This window comes from Cuculus canorus, chromosome 28 (assembly GCF_017976375.1).
Source record: "Cuculus canorus isolate bCucCan1 chromosome 28, bCucCan1.pri, whole genome shotgun sequence".
NCBI lineage: Eukaryota > Metazoa > Chordata > Aves > Cuculiformes > Cuculidae > Cuculus > Cuculus canorus.
Window position 1 is genome coordinate 2393323 of NC_071428.1, and position 26621 is coordinate 2419943.

General features: G+C 43.7%; 1 protein-coding gene and 2 long non-coding RNA genes across 3 annotated transcripts; 1 reads left to right on the forward strand and 2 right to left on the reverse strand.

Moving 5' to 3' along the window:
- Nucleotides 1–1784: 1784 nt before the first annotated feature.
- Nucleotides 1785–4474, reverse strand: LOC128849326 (uncharacterized). The gene is made up of 2 exons (XR_008447325.1): nt 3816–4474; nt 1785–2699 (listed from the first exon to the last, which is right to left on the reverse strand). It is a non-coding gene; the product is annotated as an uncharacterized LOC128849326 (long non-coding RNA).
- Nucleotides 4475–5469: 995 nt separating this feature from the next.
- Nucleotides 5470–7436, forward strand: LOC104066224 (keratin-associated protein 6-5-like). The gene is made up of 2 exons (XM_009568801.2): nt 5470–5588; nt 6664–7436. Exon 2 carries the CDS (start codon nt 6685–6687, stop codon nt 7048–7050), a length of 366 nt encoding a protein of 121 aa, XP_009567096.1. The 5' UTR covers nt 5470–5588; nt 6664–6684; the 3' UTR covers nt 7051–7436.
- A 2315-nt stretch (nt 7437–9751) lies between these two features.
- Nucleotides 9752–11930, reverse strand: LOC128849327 (uncharacterized). The gene is made up of 2 exons (XR_008447326.1): nt 11767–11930; nt 9752–10596 (listed from the first exon to the last, which is right to left on the reverse strand). It is a non-coding gene; the product is annotated as an uncharacterized LOC128849327 (long non-coding RNA).
- Between the last annotated feature and the right edge of the window lie 14691 nt (nt 11931–26621).

Consider the following 26621-nt stretch of genomic DNA (forward strand, 5'->3'; position numbering starts at 1 on the left):
CCCATTCCCTGGGGGAACCCAGCCCTTTCTGCTGCTGACAGAGCCAGCAGGATTACACGAGATGTCTTAATAGCTTTGCCCATTTCAAAGGGTTGAACTGATTTATTGCCGAGCTGCTCTGCTAGGAGGCTAGGGTGGAGGATGTTGTCTTGCCCTCTTCCTGGGACATTCTGATCTGGCTCTGTCTTGCTCAAACTAGGACGCATAGAGGTGAGCTCGGAGCAATGAGGCAGCAGATCAGGCCCATCACTTAGATGTGGCTGACCCTTTGCAGACAAGGAAATGGATCTGTGGGACTCATCCTCTATTACATTCCAGTTGAAGATCAAATGCTTTAGGTGAAAGCGATGACATGGATGTAAAGAATGATGGGCTGAGAGAGTTGGGGGTGTTCAGCCTGGAGAAGAGAAGGCTCCAAGGAGGCCTTATAGCGACCTTCCAGTACCTGAAGGGGCTCCAAGAAAGCTGGGGAGGGGCTTTTGATCAGAGAGCACAGAGGCAGGATGAGAGGGAATGTTTTAAAGCTGAAAGAGGGGACATGGAGGTGGGATCTCAGGAAGAAACGTTTTACTGTGAGGGTGGGGAGGCCCTGGCCCAGGTTGCCCAGAGCAGTGGTGGCTGCCCCATCCCTGGAGGGGTTCCAGGCCAGGTTGGATGGGGCTTGGAGCCCCTGAGCCAGTGGGAGGTGTCCCTGCCCGTGGCAGAGGGTGGGACTGGATAGGCTTGAAGGCTCTGACACAAACCATTCTACGGTGCTACTGAAATGGACTTTGTCCTGCAGGAATAGTGCATACAGCTTGGGGACTATTTTGCTGACTGTCACTGTTTTTCTGCCTCTGAAATTGCTTCTCCAATCTTCTCCACCAGTTAATTTCTTGACTATTTCCTCCACTTTGCTCTGTCAGCCATGGAATGTGGAAATTCTTGAGCAGGAGGCCACCATGAGATGAGAAAGGGAAGCCATGTAGGGCATCTATTGAAAATCAGCCCAGAGGTGCCCCTTCACAGTCACTGCTGTGCAAGATTTTTGACTCCTGGTCATATCTTTGATGTAGAACTGGGCTTGCATGGCATCCTTGCAGTTTGGTCTAGGTTATGCTTGTTGAACCACTTTGTTTCATGCCAAATTATAATCTTTCATATTATAAATCCAAATCAAGACTACTCGGTCTCCTAAGGTGACACGGTAGAGGCTGACAGGAACTCCCTGAATAACCTGGCTGTTCAGTTTGCTAAGGAGATGATCTCTCCAGCTGATGGTCATGGTTGTCTATGGTCTTTTCTCTTAGGTGTCCTTAACTTTAAGTGTCATTGCTCTTTCCTTGGCAGACCACCAGACTGCCACTCATTCTCTTGTTTTTGAAAGTCACTTTTCAAGCGCAAACCCAGCTCGCTCCAGCAGTGATGTGTGTGTTTGTCAATGCAGACAGGTGATGCCCTTTTCTGGAGAAGTATTTGTGTAAACCCAGCATCACAGCTTAGCTAAAACGAGGTAGAACTTCTTCCTACTCTGAGAAATGATTTGAGGCCAGAGTATTTCAGATGGATCTGGGGTGATGCTTTCTAACACCTGGAGTTCAGATCTCTGTCTGAGATCTCAGGAAGGAATGTTTTGTTGTGGGGTTGCCCAGAGCAGTGGTGGCTGCCCCATCCCTGGAGGTGTTCAAGGCCAGGTTAGATGGGGCTTTGAGCAACCTGATCCAGTGGGAGGTGTGAGTGGCATTGCCTCTGTTTCCTTTAGAGTGACATACAAACACAGACAAAAGAAGACTGGACAGCTGGTACTATTAAGCAGAGTAATTTTAATGAAGATGAAAAAGAGTGAGTAACAGAAAGATTAAGTCTGCAGTTTTGCAAAAGGGTCTTCAACAAGCAGAGTGTGTCTGGTATCGGATGTTGCTCTCTCCATGTAAAAATGGCTGAGTTTGGCACTCCAGATGTGTTTCTTGCTCACAGAGTTGCTTCCAGATAATGTTCGCTGCCAGGTGAGGCACAGCGTGAGTGCCTAACAGGAGCTGCTCTACCAGATGTCATCTTCAGTGACGTTTATAGCTAAGCAAAGTGGGCTCGTTCATGGTAGAACACTCGTAGAAACTCCTATTACTATGACAATACCAACTGGCTGTGAATTAACTTAAAAGGCAATGTTCTCGTGCCTGAAAGTCTTTGCTTGACCAACATAAAAACACCTCAGTACTTGCTGTAATTCAAGTTGCCCTTTAGAGGAAGAGTTGAAGAAATAGGAGATAGTAGAGAGGTATGGGGTATTCCTACAGAGCCTGGCACCTGCATGTCCTGCTGAACCCAGCCAGAGGAACAGGTGCTTGATGTTTCTCAGTGCCGTGAGCTTAGCCGTGAATCCATATCCTGCACTTCATTTCTCGGTTGCTATTTCTGCTGGTTCAGCATGAATAGCAGTTTCCATAGCCGTATCTGTTCCCAAAGAAGGGGTAGCCATACCCAAGTCCATATGAGCCCCCATACCCATAATTGCCTCCATAACCAATCAAGCCTCTGTTCCCATACAGGCTCCCAAAGCTTCTGTAGCCGTACGGGCTCCCGTATTGATTCCGGTAGTAGCCATATGGGCTCCCAAATCGGTAACCACTCAGGCCACCCAAACCATAGCGATATGGTGAATAGAACTCGTTGTTGTAGAGGCCGTTGTAGAAAGTCATTGCTCGTTGGTGTAGGTAGACCTGAAACACACACCAAGAGCCAGATGAGTTTATAGGCTTCCGACAGCAGAATAAAAGGCTCAGAGCTTGGACAGAGCTGAGGAAAAGGAAATTGCTCCCTCCTACAGGTGTTTTTCATCCTTTTAACCATCTCATTTATTTATGTAATCTCCTGAATCCAAAACAACTTCATTCCACCACCCCGAGATGTAAATAATGGCTGACTGTATATAGAAAATATGTTTTTTTACCAACTTAGAACTGAACATTCCCATTCCAGGAGTAAGAGAAATGTGAGTAAATGAAAGAAAAATATGGCAGTTCAGGTACTGATGCTTATTCAGACAAGATCAACAGCTTATCACATGTGTCCCCTTAGCTCCTGGAATGCTGCATGCCACTCAATGTAGGATAAACTCAAAGAATCCAATGAAACAGAGCAATTTCCTTCCAGGATGTCTATTTAAAGCAATAAATGTTTCACAAAGTTTGTATCTAGGTATTGGGATTCCCAACTCCCAATGAAAATAGTCTTGAACTGAAAATTCCTTATGACTTCAAAATTGTGGCAGTAAACTACAAAATTTCAGTGCTTTAAAGCTTATAAATAAATAAGCACGGAAAACCAAAAAGGTTTCTGGGAGGGAATTTGTTAATGTTGCAGAGAATTTTCTGTTTGGGATTGGTTCCAAAATGACAGAAAATTGCTTACACAATGTCTGTTCATAGAATCATAGAATGGTTTGGGTTGGAAGGGGCCTTAAAGATCATCCAGTTCCCCACCATGGGCAGAGACACCTTCCACTGGATCAGGTTGCTCCAAGCCCCATCCAACCAGGCTTTGAACACCTCCAAGGATGGGGCATCCATGACTTTTTGGGGCAAACTGTGCCAGGGCATCACCACCCTTACAGGAAAACATTTCTTCCTAAGATCTCATCTCAATTTCCCCTCTTTCACCTTAATATATATATATAGACAAATTCCGCATACATCATATATATGCGTCACACCAATGGTTTTTTTATACATCAATCTCCATGTGCACCCACACAAATATTTCTACAGGCAAACAAACACATATAGACATGCAAAAATATGTGTATCAGAAAAAGAGAAGAGTTGGAATTGATTTACCTTGTTCACCGATGGAAGTATCTTGAGAGAAGTGAATAAAATTCTGGTGTAGTAGGTCTGTATATATATACCTTCTTCAACTTAGGTGTTAGTTATTCAACATATTTTGTAGTATGCATTATTCCCTCAAGTGATGCTATTGGAGTCAGTGATTTCCATAGTTTCAGAGTTTGATGTTATGACGCATGGGTAATACCTTTAGAATTTCTTTCATCTTAAAACACGAAGAAATAGGCTCAGCACATTTCTAGTAAAATTGCGTGGAATTCTTTTTAGTCAGAGTTGGATAGATAGGGATAATTTGAGGAGATGTTTAGGCCATTGGTGGTTGCTCGAGTTGCTTGTAGGTGCTCCATTCGCTTTGCTTTGGCACCTAAGGTACAAGGGATAAGGGAGGACAGGAGAAGGTTTTCTTTAGTGTGCTGAGATGTAGTAGAGCTTCTACTCAGCATCACGATGACCTGTACGTTCTGCCTGGCGATACCGGTGGGGATCTCTTGCCAGCAGCTTTGTTTGACTTTTGTCTCAGGTCCTACAACAGATTTTGAATAAAAATTTCAGCTTCCTTATGAATTTTGCCAAAATTTTCTTCCTATTTTAGACGAGGTGTTTTTTTATTGGTTTTGAATTTCATAAAGCATATCATCACCTTATTTGGACTTAGGAACAAGAAACTTTGATATGTCTTTTAAGTGACCATATTATTAAATCTGGCGGTGTCTTGGTGACAAACTATTAATATTTAAATACTGCAACACTTTGCAAATTGAAAACATTAATGAGTGTTTGTGAAGTGCTTTGGTATTCAAAATTCTGAGGAAGCCTCAGCATCCTGCTGACTCATTATTACCCTTATTTTCTATTCTAATTAACACCAGAAACTAGGTGAAGGTCACACAAGGAGTTCTGCAGTGAACTCCAGCATTCTTCACTATCGTGTAGTACCTCATAAATGAGTACATTTACGCAAAGAAAATATAAACATGATTCCTTGGAAAACAGCATTTAGTGCATCTCACAAAGTCCTTATCATTTATTGTTTTCTAGATCAAGGTCATTCTTGTTTTCTCCGCTTTGTTCTGCTGAACTCGCGGTCAAACCCTCCTGTGAATAAACTGCAAACAATGCTGTAGTCGTTGATTTCTGTTGCAACAATTCCTTCTGCTCGTGCAGCAGCATGACCTGCATTCACCATGAATGCTTTGGAGGAATGCAATTAAGATTTATTTGTAATTTGTGCTGAATTTGCTGTGTAGTTTAATATAAAATGCCTAAATAAATATTTACATTTCTTTTAAATGGGAATCCTATGCCATGGCGCAGCAGAATTTCTGGTGAACAACAGATATTTTCAAACTTATAGGAAGGTTTTCCTTTTTTTTAACTGAAAATTTCTCTCCCTCCGATGGCTTTGGGAACTTCTAAATGCTTTTCTATTCCATAAAAAATAAACTTTAGTTTTGACAGTGATGACAATAAAATGCTATCAGGAATGTAGTTGGCCCAGAAGATTTTAAGATGAAAGAAACCTGTAATATATGTCACATCTGGGAGGCTGGGAACACACTAATAATCCCAAACAATGAAGAAAATTATATTAATTGAAGATATGACGTGTACAGGCAAATTTGTTTTCCAACCAATAAGGCTGCGAACCTTTTGAATACAAAGAGCGTCTTAGATAAGCCGGGCAGGCGAAGAACCAGTATAAAAAGGGCTCCGAGCTCTAGGCTCCTCATCAGCTCTCTTGCCTTCCTCCTCCTGGTGACCTTGGTAAGCCTCTTCTCCATTCAGGCTCTTCATAATGACTAGACGTTTCAATTAGATAATTTCTGTTTGGATTGATTGCAGCTTCTCTGAAACTTAAAAACTTCTCTGTGCCTCTTGTTGACTACATCGCAGGGACTGGTGGGTTCGGATCTTATTGCTGGGACTGAAACTTTCCTGGTGGTGTTGGTACCTGGGACATCTGGTGTTGCTCGTTATTAGACATATCTGTAGAGCTGCCTCCAGTAGAGCTGGAGAAGGGTTTCCCTACCGTGGCCCCCGATGGGTTCTTCCATAAGTCTTCTTTTTAATTTTGAGGGAGGTGTTCAAGTCTGTTTGGAAGGACAGAAGATATTTGGAAGGACAGAAGATGTCTCTCTGAGGAGACCTTAGAACAGCCTTCCAGTAAAGCGGGCCTATAAGAAAGGGAGTCTTGATCAGGGAGTGCAAGGATAGGATGAGGGGAACGCTTTTCAGCTGCAAGAGAGGAGATTGAGATGAGATCTTAGGAAGAAATATTTCGCTGTGAGGGTGGGGAGGCCCAGGTTGTCCAGAGCAGTGGTGGCTGCCCCATCCCTGGAGGGGTTCCAGGCCAGGTTGAATGGGGCTTGGAGCCCTTGATCCAGTGGGAGATGTCTCTTGGAGCAATGGATCTGATGGGTGAAGCACGATATCATGGCAAATACCAGACAATTCAAGCTTTCTTGAAGGATTTTGGAACATAGAGCTCTATGAAAAGCCGGTATCCTAGAAGAAATGGAGGATTGACAACTGCTAACAATATTCTCTAAGAACAATCCTGAAACAAGAACCAGGAGGTTTTGATCACTAGCAGGTTTATTCCATAGTCAGTTCTTTCACCAATCGCAATAAGCAAGAAATGAAATGGTTTAAAACAAATGGGTAACTGAAATAAATACCAATAGAAATGGGGTGTAACAAAGAGCTGAGGAGTTTGGTCATAATTTCGCTTCTGTCCTTGGTCTTGTTGGGTGAGTGGAGAGGTCTGTGGGCTCAGAGACTGTTACCAACACTGGAATTATTTATTACTTTTGCTTTGCCCCCTCCTGCTGCGTTTCAGATTTGCCTCCATCGCAGCAAGATGACTTACCTCCAAGGACTGTGCGACGATGACTGCTATTCATCCTGCAATTACGGGAGCCTGTATGGCTACCGAGGCTATGACTGCTGGAATCCTTGTGGCTACCGGGGCTATGGGGGCCTCTATGGCTACCGAGGCCTCTATGGCTATGGGGACCGCTACGGCTGTGGTGGTCTGTACGGTTACCGGGGCATTTATGGCTCTGGGGACTGCTATGGCTATGGGGGTCTGTATGGTGGCTACAGGGGCTTCTATGGCTCTGGGGACTGCTACGGTTACCCAAGCTATTACTCTGGCCGCTATGGCTACCCCTTCGGTTCACGTTATGGCCAAAGGTTCGGCTACGGCGGCTGCTACTCCTGCTAAACTCAGTGGGAACTTCCCTGAAATGAAGATCTACCCAGACCTGGCAAGCATGGACTGACATCAAATCTTGGCAGCAGTGGTCCCTGGTGATGGCAGCCATCCTCCACAGGGGCTTGGAGTGATCTGTGCTGCTGTTGAAGTGCTTGCGATGATTTATCTCTAGTCTGCTCTGTGCCTGCTCTCTCTCTCGCCACCCAAACTCTCCTCTTGATCCAAACCTTACTTCTTCTTGATACCGAGTTCTTTGTTTGTCACAAGGATGTACAAAACCTGAATGAATGGTATAGGGAAGGTGTAATGTGTCTTTGGAAATGTGGTCTTCTAGTTCTGTATGGCTTTAAAAATATATCCATCTTTCACCCTTATTAAAAGTTATGCGGCAAAAATACTGCATTTCTGGTGTTATTTTTCACTTGCATTTCTTAAATATCTTCAAATCAAGAGCATCGTGCAGGTTGGGTGACAAAGTTATTGACTTTGTGTGCTCAAGGATTTGCTTGGAGAGAATCGTTCTCCTCAAGCTGAGAAACATGGGCTTTTGTAGCTGCAGGAAGCTTCAGCTCTACCTCTGGTTTGCGTGTTTCTACAAGCTTGAACTCATGCTTGGTGTACTCCAAATAAATGGTTCATTCAAAATACGTCAGTGTTTCTGTAGGGTTGATGTGATCAGGACATGATCCGTCACTACTTGTGATCTGATATGGAAGATGTCATAGGCATCTACAAATGTGCTGTCTTATTTGTGATCAGGCTTTTAATGGGGGTCTCCAGGAAAGCTGGGGAGGGGCTCTTGATCACGAAGGGCAGGGAGAGGAGGAGGGGAACAATTTTCAGCTGAAAGAGATTGAGTTGAGATGTTAGCGAGAAATGTTTTGCTGTGCGGGTGGGGAGGCCCTGGCCCAGGTTGCCCAGAGCAGCAGTGGCTGCCCCATCCCTGGAGGGGTTCAAGACCAGGTTGATGGGGTTTGGAGCCCCTGATCCAGTGGGAGGTGTCCCTGCCCATGGCAGGGGTGGGACTGGATGGGCTTTGAGGTCCCCTCCATACAAAACCATTCCATGAATCTCTGATTCTATCACTTTGAAACGAGTTTGCGTTTTACAAAGAACCCAAGTTGGAAGGGACTGGGAAAGATCAAGGCTGAAAGGTTAAGGGTTCTGTGATGGGCAATTGGCAGTAATTAATCTTTCGTAGTGTAAATATGTTGGCAGGAGAAATGTAGACCTTGTGGCCAGCACCTCCGAGACACGGCAGCAGCGCATTTTTGTCTGTCACTTTAGGGAAGTGCACTCAGAGCTCACTTTCTGGATGGAAGCAGAGACTGATTTTTACCGGCTCTTTTTTTTTCTCCCACTGAATGTTATGGGCAGAGGCTGCAGAACTCTGGAACAAGAACATTTGAAGTTGATTTCCAGGAATAGGAGAATATTCTACTCACATGGACATATTTACTACTCTCTGTAGAGTCCTGGACTAACTATTTTCCATTTGAAACATTATTACAAAAACTATTACAGCCCTATTATCCTCACAGAAGACAATCATGGAATCATTGTGGTTGGAAAAACCCACTAAGATCATCCAGTCCAACCCTCAGCCCAACCCCACTGTGCTGACTAAACCATGTCCCAAAGCACCATGCTCACATGGTGTTTGAACCCCTCCAGGGATGGGGACTCCACCACTACTCTGGGCAGCCTCTGTCAGGGCTACAACACTCTGTCAGTAAAGACGTTTCCCCCAGTATCCAGTCTAAACATCCCCTGGTGCCACTTCAGCCCATTTCCTCTCATCCTATCACTTGTCGCTTGAGAGAAGACATCAGCACCCACCTCACTACAACCTCCTCGCAGGTAGTAATAGTCACTAGGTCAACCCTCAGCCTCCTCCTCTCTAGACTAAACAGCCCCAGGTGCCTCACCACTCCCAGAACCTCTGTGCTCCAGAACCTTTCCCACCTCTATTCTCCTTCTCTAGACATGCTCCAGCCCTCAATGTCCTTTGAGTAGTGAGGGACCAACAGCTGAACGCAGCACCCTCAGGTCCTTTTCTGCCGGGCAGTTTTCCAGCCACACTTCCCCAAGAAATGCTTGACTACGTTCAACTATGCTAGCTTTAAATCACATAATTGTTTAAGTTAAACAAAGGAGAGGGAGAAATTGTGGCATTTCTTGATTTTTTCTGAAGGGTAGAAGATAAGGGGAAAATGTAGAATCAGAAAATGGTTTGAGTGGGAAGGGATCTCAAAGCCCATCCAGTCCCACCTCCTGCCATGGACAGGGACACCTCCCGCTGGATCAGGGGCTCCAAGCCCCATCCAACCTGGCCTGGAACCCCTCCAGGGATGGGGCAGCCACCACTGCTCTGGGCAACCTGGGCCAGGGCCTCCCCGCCCTCACAGAAAATATTTCTTCCTAAGATCTCATCTCAATCTTCCCTCTTGCAGCTGAAAACCATTCCCCCTAATCCTGTCCCTGCCCTCCCTGATCAGAAGCCCCTCCCCAGCTTCCTATAGGGCCCCTTAAGTACTTGAAGGCTGCTATAAGGCATATTTGCTGAGACAAATCAGCTGCTCTGGTTGTAGAGGTGCGTGAAGTCCTCTGCAGTGCTAGGGAACAGAAAAAAAATATCTAGGATGTTGCTGCCTTCAGTATATTCATGCAAACTAGGGAGAAAGGAAAGAAGACAACTTGAAGTCCAACGTGTTTTTCATGCAGAGAGGTTTTAATGCAATAAGAAAAGAAGTTGGCACAGATACAGGAAGATTATAGTTTGGGAAGACTGGAAAGAACTACAAGAGGTGAGTCATGGCACTATGCTGTACAGAACGTTCCTTTTTTTTCGGAGCTGTGTTGCTCATCCTTTAAGTAGTTGTAAATCCAGATCAAAGGAGAGACAGCTGTAATACTTTTCCATTACCCAGTACTGTAGTACCTTACTGGAAGTAGTTATTGAAAATGCAGATGATCCAAAAGCCAATTTTGCAGAAGTCCTTTAACACCGCTGAATCAACTGTAAGAAGCTTCAAATGAGCTGTAGATTGTTGTTCCCGTTGCTAGAGGGGTGTAGGGGGGTTTAAATGCAGTACAGTATCAAGAGAGAGCTCATAGTTGAGAAATATGGAAAGGAAACTGAAAGAGCAAAAGGAATAGAAATGCATAGAAATTTGAGAGAGCAGCTGAGCTCCCCATTTTCAGTCACTTCTGTTGCTGTCATGGGGGGCTCAGCACGTTGCCTCTGAGATTAGCCATCCGTCTTTGCTTGCCGGGTCAGCGTTGATTCTTGATGCACAATTATTGCCAGTGGGTTTAGCAGCAAGGATAGCAGCACGAGTAGCTGTAGTTGCAGCAGGTAGGGTAGCAGTACCGGGTGGTGCATGAGTTGTACCTGCTCCGGTAGCTGTAGAGGCTCCGATAGCAACAGGGGTTGCAGCAGCTGTAGGTCCGGGAGCAGCAGACGGCCCTGTAGCAGGGAGAACAGCACAAGGCGTAGCACGGGTATCTGTAGCAGCAAGACATAGTGCCGTGGAGGAAGGGTAGCAGGCAAATCTGAAACAAAATAGGTAAATGGGAGGCTTAGCTTGGCTGGAGGAGCAGCAGAAGTGCCTTGATGGCATGAGTATGATGGGTTTGGAAAGAGATATTGAGCGGATCTTTCAGTCTTTGGCTTCCATTCCTGTGCTTCTTCCTTTTTAAATTCAGCTCTGAAATACAGTTTCTATTCTTTAGCTTCCTCACTTAAAAGTGAACATAGTATCCTGTATTTTAGGATTTTGGATATAGGAGGTTCACCTTGCAGATATACAACCAAAAGTATGTGTTAGAGAACATTTGGTGTCCAAGCTCCTGGGCAGCTGAGGTCAATCCTGACAGCCAGGCTGCGGCTCAGGACGAGCACATGAAGGTTCCTACTATCTGACCTGAATCGTAGAGTGGTTTGGGTTGGAAGGGACCTTAAAGATCATCCAATTCCAGACCCTCAGCCATGGGCAGGGACACGTCCCACTGGATCAGGTTGTTCTCGCACAGGGTTTTCAGAAGTCTTCAGAAGTGTTCATACACAATATAAGTTCATTAAAATCATCCTCCGTGTCTGGTTGTAAACTCTGCATGTAAATGATTCCTTTTCCTGTCTAACATTGGTTCACACACCTTGTTAGTGCCAGTTCTAGCAAGGATACAGAACATACTCTGCTGTGCAGAGAAAAGCTAAGGTCTGAATCCTCTATCATTTGAGGGTTAGAACTAGATGCTCTTTAAGGTCCTTTCCAACCCCAAATATTCTATGATTCTATGATCATCGCAGATCAGAGTGGCTACGGAGAGACTAAAGCAATTCCTGTGACCTCTGTGTTCATTATTGCACCATCTTTCCATCAAAAAGCCATTTCTACTTTGCATAATACATGTTCTGCCCGTGAACCAAACCTGCAGACATTAAGTATCACCAAGTTAAAAAGACTATTTCTACTGCGTTAAAAAGCCAAAGAAGTAGAGCTGTTGCCTTCTCTTAGGTGAAGACAAAACTTCTTACAACGATTCCCATCTTACCAGTGATATCTGAATGCCTTGTCTGAATGTTCATCAATGTCCCCTCTATTTTTACTGTACAGCTCAAAAGAAGACAGGATAAAATTCTCCTACTATCGTTATGAACAAGGGAACACTAAGAAAGGACTTATTCCAAAGAATCTCTATGAGAACAGTATCTGAACTTACCAAGATCACTGAGGAGAGGAAACCAAGAGGAGCGGTGTGAGAAGTATGGGGTGGTCAGTGCTTTTATAGGGTTCTTTAGACCCGTGGAAGTCTGGGCAATTCCCGTGTTAGTCACCATACACATTTTTGAAGAACATCAATTGCTATAATTGTTTTCATCCACATTCAAGTCAATTTTCAGATTCCTCTGCTAGCGCGTTGTGATTACACCCTGTGAGGTTCATCTTAAAGCTTTCCAGGACAAAGGGATTTCTGGGAATTGACCCAAGGGACAACTGGAAATGAAACTGGAGGATACACATAACTGTTCCACCTACACTGCCAGTTTAGCCGAGGGGGTCCATAGGCTGTTTCATTATGTTATCCTCCAACAAGGGCAGTGGATACTGCGCATTGATGAGTGACGTAAAATATTGAGGAGGAAAGAGGAATTCTGCTATGTATTTAGGGCTTTTACCAAGCATTTTGATTCATTTCCGACGCAATTAATGACAGGCATTCCATTGATTCCTTTAGGTTCTTCTAATGTCTATAATTTGGCATATGCACTATGAGACGTTCAGGCCAAGACACCATATCAATTAAATAAGCATCTAAACAATGTGGTTAAGTCTTACGGTCTGCTTTTTTTTCCTCTCTTCTCTCTCCTTTCCGAATGAAGTGATTGGAAAAATCTTGCTTGAATCAATGTCTTGTGATATCATGCGAGCCCCCTGATCCAGCGGGAGGGGTCCCTGCCCATGGCAGGAGGGTTGGAACTGGATGGGCTTCGGGGTCCCTTCCACTCCAACCCGTTCTGTGATTCTATGATGTACGGATTCATAATACTGAGGCAAATATTGCTGCAGGATCAGAGCAATGTAGAGAAATTAGAGAAATGGGGTACAGCAATCTTTTGGGAAGGCTTGGAAGCCAGTAGGATGGTGACTAGGTGTTCCTGGCAGGTGAGAAGGCTTCAGGGAGTCCTGATAGCAGCCTTCCCGTACTTAAAGTAGGCCTACAGGAAAGATGGGGAGGGGTTCTTGGCCAGGAACTGCAGGGAGAGGAAAAGAGGAATGCTTTTAAGCTGAAAGAGGGGAGATTGAGATGTGATCTTGGGAAGAAATGTTTTGCTGTGAGGGTGGGAAGGCCCTGGCCCAGGTTGTCCAGAGCGGTGATGGCTGCCCCATCCCTGGAGGGGTTCCAGGCCAGGTTGGATGGAATGTTGAGCACCTTGATCCATGGCAGAGTGGATGGAACTAAATGGGCTTTAAAGTCCCTTCCAATCCAAAGCATTCTATGATTCCATGATTTGCTGGGCAGAGCAGCTGGAGACTCTGTTAGCAGGGAGGTGGCCTGGGAAGTCGCTTGCTTTTAAATGGGATTTAGTAGAGCAAAAAGGCTGGTGATGGGCTATAAGCTGCCCACTACAGAAGGGGTTTTTCTTAACAGGGAAAAGAGAAATCACTTTTTAGTTTCTTTTGTAGTGATGTTATGCAGTGAGATAAGGCCGTATCACTGCCAGGCTGCACCATGTGAGGCTGATGACTGTAGTGTCTTGGTTTCAATAAAGAGAAACGTTGCTTAGCCCAGGGGTTCCCTTCCCCGTTCTGTTGTTTATTATAGAACATCGAGGCACCATTCAGTAACAAACCATTAATACTGAAATAATAAATACGTTGCTAACGTAAGTCTTTAATGACTGTTTTGGATGAGCATTGATACCGTCAATTCTGGTGAGGCTCAGCATTTCTAGAACGTCTGTTATTATCCTCATTTAATATGCAAATGAGAACTGGCTCAGTGCAGCGAAGGTCACACAAGAATGTATTTGTTGAGGAAAAAAACCAAAGAAGGCTCTTGACTTTGTGTTTTGCTCTGTTTTCTTTGAGGAACCAGGTTTAGATGAGGCTGAAAACCAGCATTAATAAGTTTTGCTGTAAATCATAGTCAAGAGGAGGCCACAAAGATCGTTGGAAGCCTGGAGCACCTCCCATACAAGGACAGGCTGGGAGAGTTGGGGTTGTTCAGCCTGGAGAAGAGAAGGCTCTGAGGAGACCCTAAAGCATCTTCCAGTACGGGAAGGGGCTCGGGAATGTTAGGGAGGGGCTCTTGATCAGAGAGGGCAGGAACAGGATGAGGGGAACGGTTTTCAGCTGAAAGAGGGGAGATTGAGATGAGATCTTGGGAAGGAATGTTTCGCTGTGAGGATGGGGAGGCCCTGGCCCAGGTTGCCCAGAGCAGTGGTGCTGCCCCATCCCTGGAGGGGTTCCAGGCCAGGTTGGATGGGATTTGGAGCCCCTGATCCAGCGGGAGGTGTCCCTGCCCATGGCAGGGGTGGGACTGGATGGGCTTTGAGGTCCCTTCCAACCCAAACAATTCCATGCTTCTATATTTATAATTTTAATTTCTAAATATTCTGCGAACTTCAGTGTTTCAGAACTTAATTTCCATTTGCTTTGGTGATGAACAGAAATAAATTTTTATGTATAAGCAGGTGCAATGGTGAGATATAGTCTATGCGATTAATTTTTCCTCACTCCCTCTTTTACATTTATAAGTTGATAACAGTTACACAAATGAATGCTGAACTGCCATAAATTCACTTGTTTTCCATAGTGAACCAGACTGAAAAGAAATATTATAAAGCTATAAAAATAAGTATTTTAGAAGAAGAAGAGAAAATCTCTCTTTTTTTCTCAAATACAAACTCCACAGCCACAAGTAGGAGGCAAAGAAAAGTGGTGCAAAATACTTTTGCCTCCTCTCTACCTTGGCAGCAGGATTTTTTGCTACGTAAGGCAGAGAGGGTGCACTGGGTATTATTTATAAATGTATATTAATTATATGTCAGCATACATTTATTTTCCCTCTAGGAAATTCTGATGTAATTCAGGCTATGTGCAAGTTTAATAAGTTAAAATCATCCCAAATATATGATTTTTTTTTTCTCAGTCATCTCTAGGCTGAGGGTTTTTCATTCTCCTGACAATTTTAGTGTCTCCTATCAATTTTGGTGTCTCATCTAGAGGGTGACCCAAAATGTTTTAAGATGAAAGAAGCCTCCAGTGTTCGTCACATGGATTTGAGAACAGTCTAATGATCCTTGTCGGTGTAGAAACCAATTAAACCAATTGAAGTTGTGACGTGTGCAAAAAAAACCTTAATATTGTTGCTGTTTGTACAGGTCAGAAGATCATAATTTCCAAGTGACCAAGCAACCTGGTGACTGAGGCCACATCCCTCACAAAATAGCTGAGGAGCGCTGAAATGGTCATTAATTGTCCTGGAAAGTTAAAAATGTTACCTAAATGCTTAAAATTAATAGAGAATTTTCATAGAATCATAGAATCATGGAATGGTTTAGGTTGGAAGGGGCCTCAAAGCCCATTCAGTTCCACCCCTGATTTTCTTTGTATAAAATCTTATTATTTATAGAAAGATGGAGTCAAATTCACACAGGAAAATATATTTAGATACCTATTTATGAGCGCTGACTCATAAGAACATTGCAGCCCGAAGCGTGTTTATCCCTGCGAAATTCCAATTGCTTTGTGTCATTTTCATTGGTCAAATGATTTCTCCTACATTATTCCTTTTTTTGATGTATTTTCCAGCTGTAGCTTTTATAACAGAACCAACAAATATTTGAAAGTCTGCAAAGCTCCTGAAAAACTTAATGAAAAATATTGATATTTTCTCTCGAGATGAATGCTTGTGTTTTCTCTTTAACCTTTACCTTATCAAATGTCATCTCCTATCACTTAAATATTTTAGATTTTCTAGAAATAATACATGTAATCCTAAATACATACAAATAAGATAAATTTGAATGTTTGTGAAGATACGTTCCCATGTTTGTGTATGTAATCCTCCATTATTTCTTGACCTGTGATTCACCTTTCCTTGAAGACTTGCTGTGATTGGCAATATCTATAGAAAAAACTCCAGTAATTTAATTTTTATTGAAATAATGAAGCATATTTCATATACATTTAAATATCTATTGGTTTTTGCATTTACGTACAAAATTTAAATCTAAATCTTTAGAATAAGTGAAAAATTATTCTAAAGAATAATACAGAAAAATACTAATGGAAAGACGATCTGTTTCCTATTTCTTTTGTGTTCGTCTAAAATAGGAAAATCTGATAGACTGCATGGACTGATCTCTTCCCTTAAACATTTAAACCAAATTTATGCATAAACCAGAGCTACTTTTAGTTGAATAACTTTAGGTGGTGAATTTACACATCGTGACCAGTTGAGGGAAACAGTGATTTGCATTTTTTGGCTGTTATATCAGACGAATATATTCAGTAGAGGGGAATTCCCATAACGTTTCGGCACCGGGAGCCTGAAAAGCCTTTGTTAGAAGGTGTTTTGTCGCAAATAATCTTCCAGAAGTACTCAGAGCGTGGTTGCAGAGCAGAATGTGAATTTTCAAAGCAGAAAGAATGCCTTTCCCAGGCTTGTTTCCTCCAGATTTCTCTTCTGCAGTCTCCTTTTGAATAACCCGTTGAAGAAGTGTCTCGGCTCTGCTTCATTTCTATGCTCCATGGATGCAAATCCGCGTGAACATCACTTCTGCCGGGAGTTGGTTGCACCTGGCGCTTAGGGGATGAGGCAAGAAACCCTACAGCGATCCTTTGCCCCCGGTCTACTCACCAGGGAAAGCGCCAAAGTCCATAATTCTGCTACCTTCCCGCGCATCAGAGCTTGCTGGAGAGCTGAAGGTCCTCCAGACTGGGAGGAGAAACTTTTCCTGTTGGAAACGTCTTCCAAAACTCCGTCGTCTTAGGGCTCTGCATGGCTCCAGCCTGGGAACCGTCCCAGTACATTCATCGCTCCGTCATCAAGCTGGCAGTCGCTTCTACTTGAAGCCAACTCTACTCCCTCCCTGACACGTATCTTCCTATTAATTATGGGGCAGAATGACTGCCGCACCTTATCTGGAATCGGTGTTCTTCTCCTCTTCCTTGGTAAAACAGATTCTCCGGATGGCCAAGGGTGGCACATACTTGCAGGATACGTGCCTAAACCCACCCTGGGCAGGGTAGCGTTGGGGAGAACGACGCTTACAGCTCACACACAGGACGTGAACCACACAAAGTAACTTCTAGTGGAGAAATGGCAATGTTTAAGCCTCAATGTGCTTTAGGAAGAGGTGAATGTGGGCTGCTGTGTGCTCTTATATCAGGGGTCTGTTTCAGCACTGTTGAAATCTTACAGAATCTTGCTTTCTTTTTTGTGTGTCTCAGTGCATTTTTGATCCTCAAATGTATCATAAGCTGGGCTCGATGTAGTGACAAAGTGCTGATTTAAGCTCCATGTATTTTGAAGGTGGTCTTTTGAAAACAATCAGAGTTTTGGTGCGTTTGGTGGAAGAGGATCAGAATTAAGTCACAGTAGATGGGAGTTCTGAGGACTGGGACGTCTGAGCTACTGGGATGTCCCTGCCCATGGCAGGAGAGTTGGAACTAGATGATCTTTAAGGTGCCTTCCGAACCAAACTATTCTATGAGTCTATGACTGCGTTGGAGGAGAAAGAAATTGAGGTGCTCAGTAAGCCCTCAATCAACGTAGGCTCTCCTGCATGCTTAAAATTGCACACTTGAAAAGCTAGTGCCTCATTTTTTTTTGCCACGGGTCGGGTAAGGCATTAGCAAAGTTAAAAATAAAAGAAAAATAACAAATTAAAATACAACAGGAAGAAGAAATGTGATGCAAGTTCTTTTAATAGAAGTCAGAAGCAATGAATGCAGCATTTATAGCCCGTAGAGGTACAGAATTGGAGTGTCAAGAGGTTCATACATTCTTTAAAGAGAGAGTTCCTACATTTCACAGCAGATGATTTGGTTTTGGACCATGTTGGTGTTTGGAGAAGAGCAGAGCCGTCAGCACAGTGTCTGCTCTGCTCCATATCTGCTGTTGCAAAGCTACACATCAAAACCACACAGTATATAAACCAACAAAGACTGTAAAGGAGGACTTGAGGCTGAAAGCAGAGTACTCGAAATAGCTGCAGACATTGGAGAGAGACGCTAAGCACTCGGGACCGTTCCTGATCACAGTGGCTGTCACGGGAGCTTAGCAAAGGTAAAATTCATCCAGGATCCATCAATCATTCTTTTATCTTCTGTATACTATCAGTTGGTCATGTGGACGGGTTTAGCAGCGGTAACAGGGGTAGCAGCTCCTGTAGGTACAGTTGCGGGTGTAGCAAGAAGAGTAGGGGTAGCAGTAGGTGTTGCAGGGGGAGCAGTCGCGATATCCGCACAGACTCCTGTAGCCGCAGGGGCTCCCGCAGTCGTAGGTCGGGTAGCTGCAGGGGCTGCAGGGGGAGCACCAGGTCTCTTTGCACTGGGTCTGGTAGCAGAAAGTCATCTTGCTGGGATGGAGGGAGGTGAGTCTGAAATACGAGAGAAGAGAAGAAGGTAAGGTCTGCTCCAGACTTCTGCTGCTAGCAAAACCTGTGTAACCGTGGGAAAGCGGGAGAAGAGACAATGGAGAACACAGGAACTGAACAAACATCTCCATTCTAGACTATACCCTGACTCCTTGCCCGGCTCACTCCTTTCTATGTTTTTGCCTTCTTTTCCCCACCGAAATACTTAAAGTTGCTTTTCTTGCTGCCATTGTTTAGAACGACCTGTCTGGTTTCATTAGAGAGGATGTTATTAGAATTAGGTTCCTTCTATCAGTGCCTGATGTTTCTCCTAAGACCTTAAGTGATCAGACACTCATCAGGCATGAATTCAGCCAGGACAAGGGACAACACCATGGAGGAAATCCTCCTCTTGTGGAAGTGTGCCGTGCTTTGCTGGAAAAAGCAGCTTGCTTGTTTGGACCAGTGTCCACGCTTGAATAGCCAGCTGAATAGATTTCTTCTGCTAGAAATAATAGGTAAAAAGAATTATGTACTCTTCTTCAATATGTAGAATGTTTCAGTATATCATAAAGTAAGGAAATATAACGCATGTCTACAGGACAAAACCTTCAAAGCTTATGTTGGCATCCTCATATCACACTTTTAACCAGATAGATTTTTAAAAGCGAAGGCTGGGATTTTATAGTCATGCAAGTACAATTCTAAATCATAGAATCATAGAATAGTTTGGGTTGGAAGGGACCTTAAAGATCATCCAGTTCCAACCCCTGCCATGGGCAGGGACGTTCCACTGGCTCAGGCTGCCCAAGGCCCATCCAACCTGGCCTTGAAAACCCCCAGGGATGGGGCAGCCACAACTTCCCTGAGCAACCTATTCCAGGGTCTCACCACCATCATCTTGAAGAGGTTCCTCTTCACGTCCAGTCTAAATCTGCCCCTCTCCAGTTTATCCCCATTGCCCCTCATCCTATCACCACAAGCTTTTATGAACGGCGCTTCCCCAGCTTTCTTGTAACCTCTTCAGGTACAAATGCCATCTGTAGAGCAATGCAGACAAAACACGGCATCTGGACATCAATAAGGACATTGGAGTAAGTCTGACTTACCAAGCTCAACGAGATGGTCAGTCCAGAGACGCGAGTGGAGAGCCCTGAATTTCTCTCCCTTTTATATATTTGTCTGGCCGAGCCTACCGTGCTTTAACCTCATATTCAGCACCAATCAAATTCCCTTCTGCACATGATTCCTCCAGTTAATGTCATTGTTTCCCTTTATTTGTGATCATTAGTCAGGTCTTGGCTTCCAAATGCATGACATTGCATTGAAGTTCTCTTTCATGTTCTAACTGCCTGGGTCCATTATAGTTGTCGAATTAGTGTGGTGACACCTGAGTTCTAGGAGGAAGGAGAAGGAAGGATATTGAGAACAGAATTGATTGACGTTCATAATTCCAGTTAGGGAAATGGACAAGTTTCAGCCTATGAAGTCTGCGATGACTTTCGAGAAGGAAGAACCTCAAAATTTTTTCAGAAATAATCATCCCTCAAAATAATTTATTGTTTGTTTGTTTGTTTTAATTTCAAACTTGAGAATGACGCTCGCTTCTCACGCACAGGATGTGAACCAAGCAAAGTAGTTTCCGGTGGAGAAATAGCGATGTTTAAACCTTGACGTACATTTGAAAGAGGTGAATGTGTGATCCTGTGTGTTCTTGTATTTGGTATCTATTTCAGAGATATAGGAATCTTAGAGAATCTTGCATTTTAAATGTACCTCAGTGCTTTTTGGATCCTCAAAATTAGCATAAGTTGGACTGGATGTAGTCAGCAAGTACTGATTTAATTTCCTTAAATCTTCATGTGTCAAAGATGGTATTTGGAAAATAATCAGTGTTTTGGTGTGTTTGGTGGAAGAGGATCAGAATTAAGGTGTGGTACATGTCTGTTTTCTGGATTGTCTTGGAGGAGACAGAAATGGAGGTGTTCGATATCTTAGAATCATAGATTGGTTTGAATTGGAATGGAGCTTAAAGATCATTTACTTCCAACCCCTTTGCCATCTGCAGGGTCACCTTCCATTGGATCTGGTTGCTAAAAGACCCCTCCAACCTGGCCTTGAACACCTCTAGGGATGGCACAGCCACCACTGCTCTGGGCATCCTGGGTCAGAGAGTCCCCACCCTCACAGACAACATTTCTGCCTAAGATCTCATTTCAATCTCTGCTCTCTGAGCTCAAATCTTATCATTTCCAAGGCAGTATTTTGGAAATTGGCATTGGTTTGGTGTGTGGTGGAGAAAGGTCAGAATGAAGACACTGTAGATGTGAGTTCTCAGAACTGCCTTAGAGGAGGCAAAAATGGAGGTATTCAATATGTTCTTGCCACAAATGAGGATATTATATCTGACTTGTATTTAAATGAAAGTTATACTTTAGATAGGCTTCGATGAGAAGGTCGCACTATTACTGCATGGATGAAATATATGAGGGAAAATTGGGTTGTATGTACTTATAGAAAAAGGATTATATGTGCGCATGCAATTCCCTGTGTTGCTTAACCAAGATTACAAAGTTTCATAACGCTTATCCCCATTTCCCTCTATATTTCTGTCTGGGCATCTGGCATGGACTTGTTCCTGAATTCAAATCTGAGGTTTCACAAATCAGACTCTCAGGCACTGGATTCTATATAAGCATTAATTTAATAGAAGGGTGTAGTGGCATGGTTGTCTCTGGGAAGAGAGAGAGTCCAACACAAACCAAGAAATCCCGGGGTTTGTACCCTTACAGGCGATATATCTGTCCCTCACATGATCGTTCCGTTCAGTGTGAATTTGGGGTCTGGGATCTTCTCCTTCTTGTCTTGATGGCTCTGCTGTTGGAGATCTGTCTCCTTGAAGCCTCTGGATTTTTCTGTTTTTCGCTGAAACTGGTGGCCATGTATTTTCTCCAAAGGTTGAACACATAGGGGCAGTTTTTAGTTGGAAATTCCCTGCCTGTGGCATTGTGCTTCAGTGCCAGCCTCGCAGCACACTGAATCATACATTATTACGTCTCTAAATGTTTTATTCTATTTAAAATGGCAAAGGGGTTGGAAGCAGATCATCTTTAAGGTCCCTTCCAACTCAAACCATTCTATGATTCTATGGCAAAATGTTATTTATTTAGGCTAAGCAACTCATCCCCGTTAATGAGGAGAATTGCCTGGTTGTGCAGCCCCGCTGCCATCTGGGGGCGGTTTCAAATGGAGTAACCAGAGATCTGTCATCGATAAAAGATATCATTGCTTTGAGGAACACATTTGAGAAACGTCCCATCAGGAGAGGAGAGATCTTCACCATGCAGGCACTCTTCTGAGCAGGGCGAGCTCAGAGAAGCCTCATTTAGGCTGTCCTGTGCATGGGATCAAAGTGATTGATTCGTGGTGCAAATGGCATATAATAGAGGTATGGACCTTTATTGCCATTCATGGTATTCCTCTAATCCTTGTGGGTGGCTTAGAGGAGTTCTTGGCTCAACTTAGAGGAGTTCTTGGCTCAACTGTGGTTGAGTCTTTATATCCTATGGATCCTGGACCAAACTGCTGCTGGTTTGGTTAAAGAAGAGGAGTGGAATGCATCTGACAAAGCCCTCAATCACCTCAGACTCCATGGGATGCTTAATATTGCAGATCTAAAATGCTAATGCCTCCTTTTTGGCCATGTGTGAAGTAGATAAATTGCAAAGTAAAACATAAAACAAAAATAACACCTTAAAACATAACGGGAAGCAGAACTGTGATGCAAGATCTTTTAATGAAAGTCAGAAACAATGAATGCAGCATTTACAGCCTGTAGAGGTACAGAATCGGAGTATCAAGAGGTTCATATATTTTTTTAAAGAAAGAGTTCCTATATTTAACAACAGAAGTTTTGGGTTTGGACCACGTTGGTGTTTGGAGAAGAGCAGAGCCGTCAGCACAGCATGTGCTCTGCTCCATACCTCCTGTTGCAAAGCTACACATCAAAACCACACAGTGTATGAAACAACAAAGGCTGTAAAGGAAGACTTGACCCTAAAAGCAGAGTACTCGAAATAGCTGCAGACATTGGAGAGAGACGCTAAGCACTCGGGACCGTTCCTGACCACAGTGGCTGTCACGGGAGCTTAGCAAAGGTAAAATTCATCCAGGATCCATCAATCATTCTTTCGCCTTTCATTTCCTATCAGGTGGTCATGTGGACGGGTTTAGCAGCGGTAACAGGGGTAGCAGCTCCTGTAGGTGCAGCTGCGGGTGTAGCAAGAAGAGTAGGGGTAGCAGTAGGTGTTGCAGGGGGAGCAGTCGCGATATCCGCACAGACTCCTGTAGCCGCAGGGGCTCCCGCAGTCGTAGGTCTGATAACTGCATGAGGTCCTGTAGTTGCAGGGGGTGTAGCAGATATCATCGCATCTGTTCTGGTAGCAGAAAGTCATCTTGCTGGGATGGAGGGAGGTGAGTCTGAAACACAAGAGAGGAGATGAAGGTGCTCTAGAGAGTTTTGGTTGTAGCGAACCCCACGTGAGCACTGGAAAGCGGGAGAGGAGAGGACGACAAAGACAGGAACTGAACAAACATCTGCCACGTGTAGAGCACGGCAGTGAATACAAGTTCTAGAAAGCCATAGCGATGTTGAAGTGAGTCTGACTTACCAAGCTCAACGAGATGGTCAGTCCGGAGATGCGAGTAGAGAGCCCTGAATTTCTCTCCCTTTTATATATTTGTCTGGCCGAGCCTCCCGTGCTTTAACCTCATATTCAGCACAAAACCAATTCCCTTCTGCACATGATTCCTCCAGTTAATGTCATTATTTTCCTTTGTTTGTGATCATTAGTCAGGTCTTGGCTTCCAAAAGCATGACATTGCATTGCAGTTCTCTTTCATGTTCACACTTCCTGGGTCCATTACAGTTGTTGAATTAGCGTGTTGACATCTGTCGAATTAGTGTGGTGACACCTGAGTTCTAGGAGGAAGGAGAAGGAAGGATATTGAGAACGGAATTGATTTACGTTCATAATTCCAGTTTGGGAAATGGACAAGTGTCAACGTATGACATCTGCAATGAGTCTCGAGAAGGAAGAATGTCAGAAATTTTGCAGGAATAATCATCCCTCAAAATAATTTCTTGTTTGTTTGTTTTAATTTCAAAATTGGGAGTGATGCTCACAGCTCACACAAAGGATGTGAAGCACACAATCTCTGGTGGAGAAATCGTAATATTTAAACATTGACAGACTTCGGGAGGAGGTGAATATTTTCTTGTATCAGTCAGTATCTATTTCAGAGCTGCAGAAATCTTATGGGGTCTGGCATTTTAAGTGTGTCTCTGTGCATCCTGAATCTCCAAATGTTGCATAACTTGCGCTGGATGTAGTCAGCATTTGTTGATTTTAGTTGTTTTGCGTCTTCATAGAATGCTTCGGGTTGAAAGACACCTTGAAGTTCATCCAGTTCCACCCCCTGCCGTGGGCAGGGACACCTTCCACCGGATCAGGGACTCAAAGCCTCATCCAACCTGGCCTTGGACACTGCCAGGGTTGGGGTAGCCACCACTTCTCAGGGCAGCCTGGGTCCGTGCCTTGTTGTCTCATCTGAATCTCACCTCTTTCAGCTTAAATCTCCACATTTCTAATGCAGTACTTTGGAAATAATCAGTGTTTTGGTACGTTTGATGATGAAAAGGGACAGAATTAAGACATAGTAGATGTGGATTTTCACAACTATCTGGGAGGAGACAGAAACTGTGTTGCAAGTGAGTTTTTTAGATAAACTTGTATTTAAATAAAAATGCCACTTTAAATATAGAGTTCAACGAGAAGGTCATGCTGTTACTTACTGTGTGGAGGAAATAGATGAGAGAAAATTGGTTTGTATGTGTTTATATCTAGAGAGTAATATGTGTTTATAGCAAAAACGTTATGTGTGCGCACCTGATTCTCTGTGTCACTTAAACAAGATTGCAAACTTTCATGATGCCTGTCCCCAATTCACTTTATATTCCTGTCTGGGCTTCTGGCGTGACTTTGGTCTGGAGTTCAAATCTGAGGTTTCACAAAGCAGGCTCTCAAGCAGTGGATTTTATATAATAAATAATTTAATAGAGGGATATAATGTCATGGTTAACTCTGGGGAGAGCAAGCTGTTCTGACGTGAATCAAGAATTGTTACCCTTACAGACAATTTGCTCGTCCCTCACGTGATGATTTGGTCAAGCGTTCATTTTGATTTTGGTGTCTTCTCTTTCTTATCTTGGTGCCTCTGGTGTTGATGATCCATATCCTTAAAGTCTCTGTATTTTCCTGTTCTCATCAAGCCTGGAGGACCATGTTTTGACTGAACACATTGTGTGCGCTGGGGAAGTTCTTAACTGGAGATTCCCAGCTGGTGGCACAGTGCTTCATTGCCAGTCTGGCTACTCATGCAAAAAAAGCTGAGCAAACAGGATACTGGATCATGCAATATTATATCTCTAAATGATCTATTCCATTGAAAATGGTACTTGTTTAGGTTAAACAACTCATCCCTGTTAAAGGGGAGAATGGTCTGGTTTTGCAGTTTGCTGCCATCCAGAGGCTCACCCGCCGAGATCTGTCATTGGTAATAGATCTCATTTCTTCAAGGAGTGCCCTTGAAAGGCATCTCAGCATGAGACTGATCATCACCATGCAGGCACTCTGCTGAGCATGGAGAGCTCAGAGAAGTCTTGTTTAGGCTGTGGTATTTATGGGATAAAAGTGATTGAATGTTAATGCAAATGGCGTGTAATAGAGATATGGACAAGGTTCCTTATTCGTGGTGTTGCTCTCCTCCTTGTGGGTTGCATAGAGGAGTTCTTGCAGCTGCAGGTGAGCCTTTATCTCCTATGGATCCTGAACTGCTGCTGATTTGGTTAAAGCAGGGAAGTGGAAGGCATCTAGCAAAGCCTTCAATCACTTTGGACTCTACAGGATGCTTAAAATTGCAGATCTGAAAAGCTAGTGCCTTGGTTTTTTTTTTGCCATGGGTCAGGTAAGGCATTAGAAAAGTCAAAGAAAAAAGATAAATAATGCATTAAAATATAACAGGAAGCAGAACTGTGATGCAAGACCTTTTAATGAGAGTCAGAAGCAATGTATACAGCAGTTACAGCTTGTAGAGGTACAGAATCGGAGTATCAAGAGGTTCATACATTCTTTAAAGAGAGGGTTCCTACATTTCACAGCAGATGATTTGGTTTTGGACCATGTTGGTGTTTGGAGAAGAGCAGAGCTGCCAACACAGCGTCTGCTCTGCTCCATGTCTGCTGTTGCAAAGCTACACATCAAAACCACACAGTATATAAAACAACAAAGACTATAAAGGAAGACTTGAGCCTAAAAGCAGAGTACTCGAAATAGCTGCAGACATTGGAGAGAGATGCTAAGCACTTGGGACCGTTCCTGACCACAGTGGCTGTCACGGGAGCTTAGCAAAGATAATATTCATCCAGGATCCGTCAATCATTCTTTTGCCTTTCATTTCCTATCTGGTGGTTGTGCCTGTGGGCTTAGCAGCGGTAGCAGGGGTAGCAGCTCCTGTAGGTACAGTTGCGGGTGTAGCAAGAAGAGTAGGGGTAGCAGTAGCGGGAGCTGTAGGAGGGACAGTAGTCACGATATCCGCACAGACTCCTGTAGCCGCAGGGGCTCCCGCAGTCGTAGGTCTGATAACTGCATGAGGTCCTGTAGTTGCAGGGGCTGTAGCAGATATCATCGCATCTGTTCTGGTAGCAGAAAGTCATCTTGCTGGGATGGAGGGAGGTGAGTCTGAAACACAGCAGAGAAAAAGGTGAGGTCTAAACTAGAGATTTTTGCTTCTAGAGAACCCTGTGTAAACATGGGAAAGAGAGAGAAGAGAAGGACAAACATCTGTATGACAATACAGCAAATACAGCTTCTATACAGCAATAAAGCCATTGTAGTAAGTCTGACTTACCAAGCTCGGTGAAAAGGTAAGTCTGGAGGTACGAGTAGAGAACCCTGAATTTCTCTCCCTTTTATATATTTGACTGGCCAAGCCTCCCGTGCTTTAACCTCATATTTATTACAAACCAAATTTTCCTTCTGCAAACCATTCCTCCGGTTGCTGTAATTGTTTCCCTTTGTTTATGATTATTAGTCAGTTCTTGGCTTCCAAAACCATGACATTGCATTGCAGTTCTCTTTCATGTTCAGACTTCCTGGGTCCATTACATTTGTTGAATTAGTGTGTTGAAATCTAAGCCATAACAGGAAGGACAAGGAGGATATTGAGAGTGGAAGTGGTTGACATTCATGATCTCAGACTTGGAGGAACGAACAGTTTTCAGTGTAAGAAGTCTGCGATGACTTTGGATTGGTTTAAGAAGAAAGAATCTCAGTTTATTATTTTTTTTGTATAATTTGTAGCTCAAAACCAGGCATACAAGAAAGGTGTTTGGACAAATCTGGTCTTTACATTGCTGCAATCAAATATA

Bases quoted from the DNA above. Each gene is read 5' to 3' on its own strand.
- LOC104066224 (XM_009568801.2), top strand. From the start codon at position 6,685: ATGACTTACCTCCAAGGACTGTGCGACGATGACTGCTATTCATCCTGC.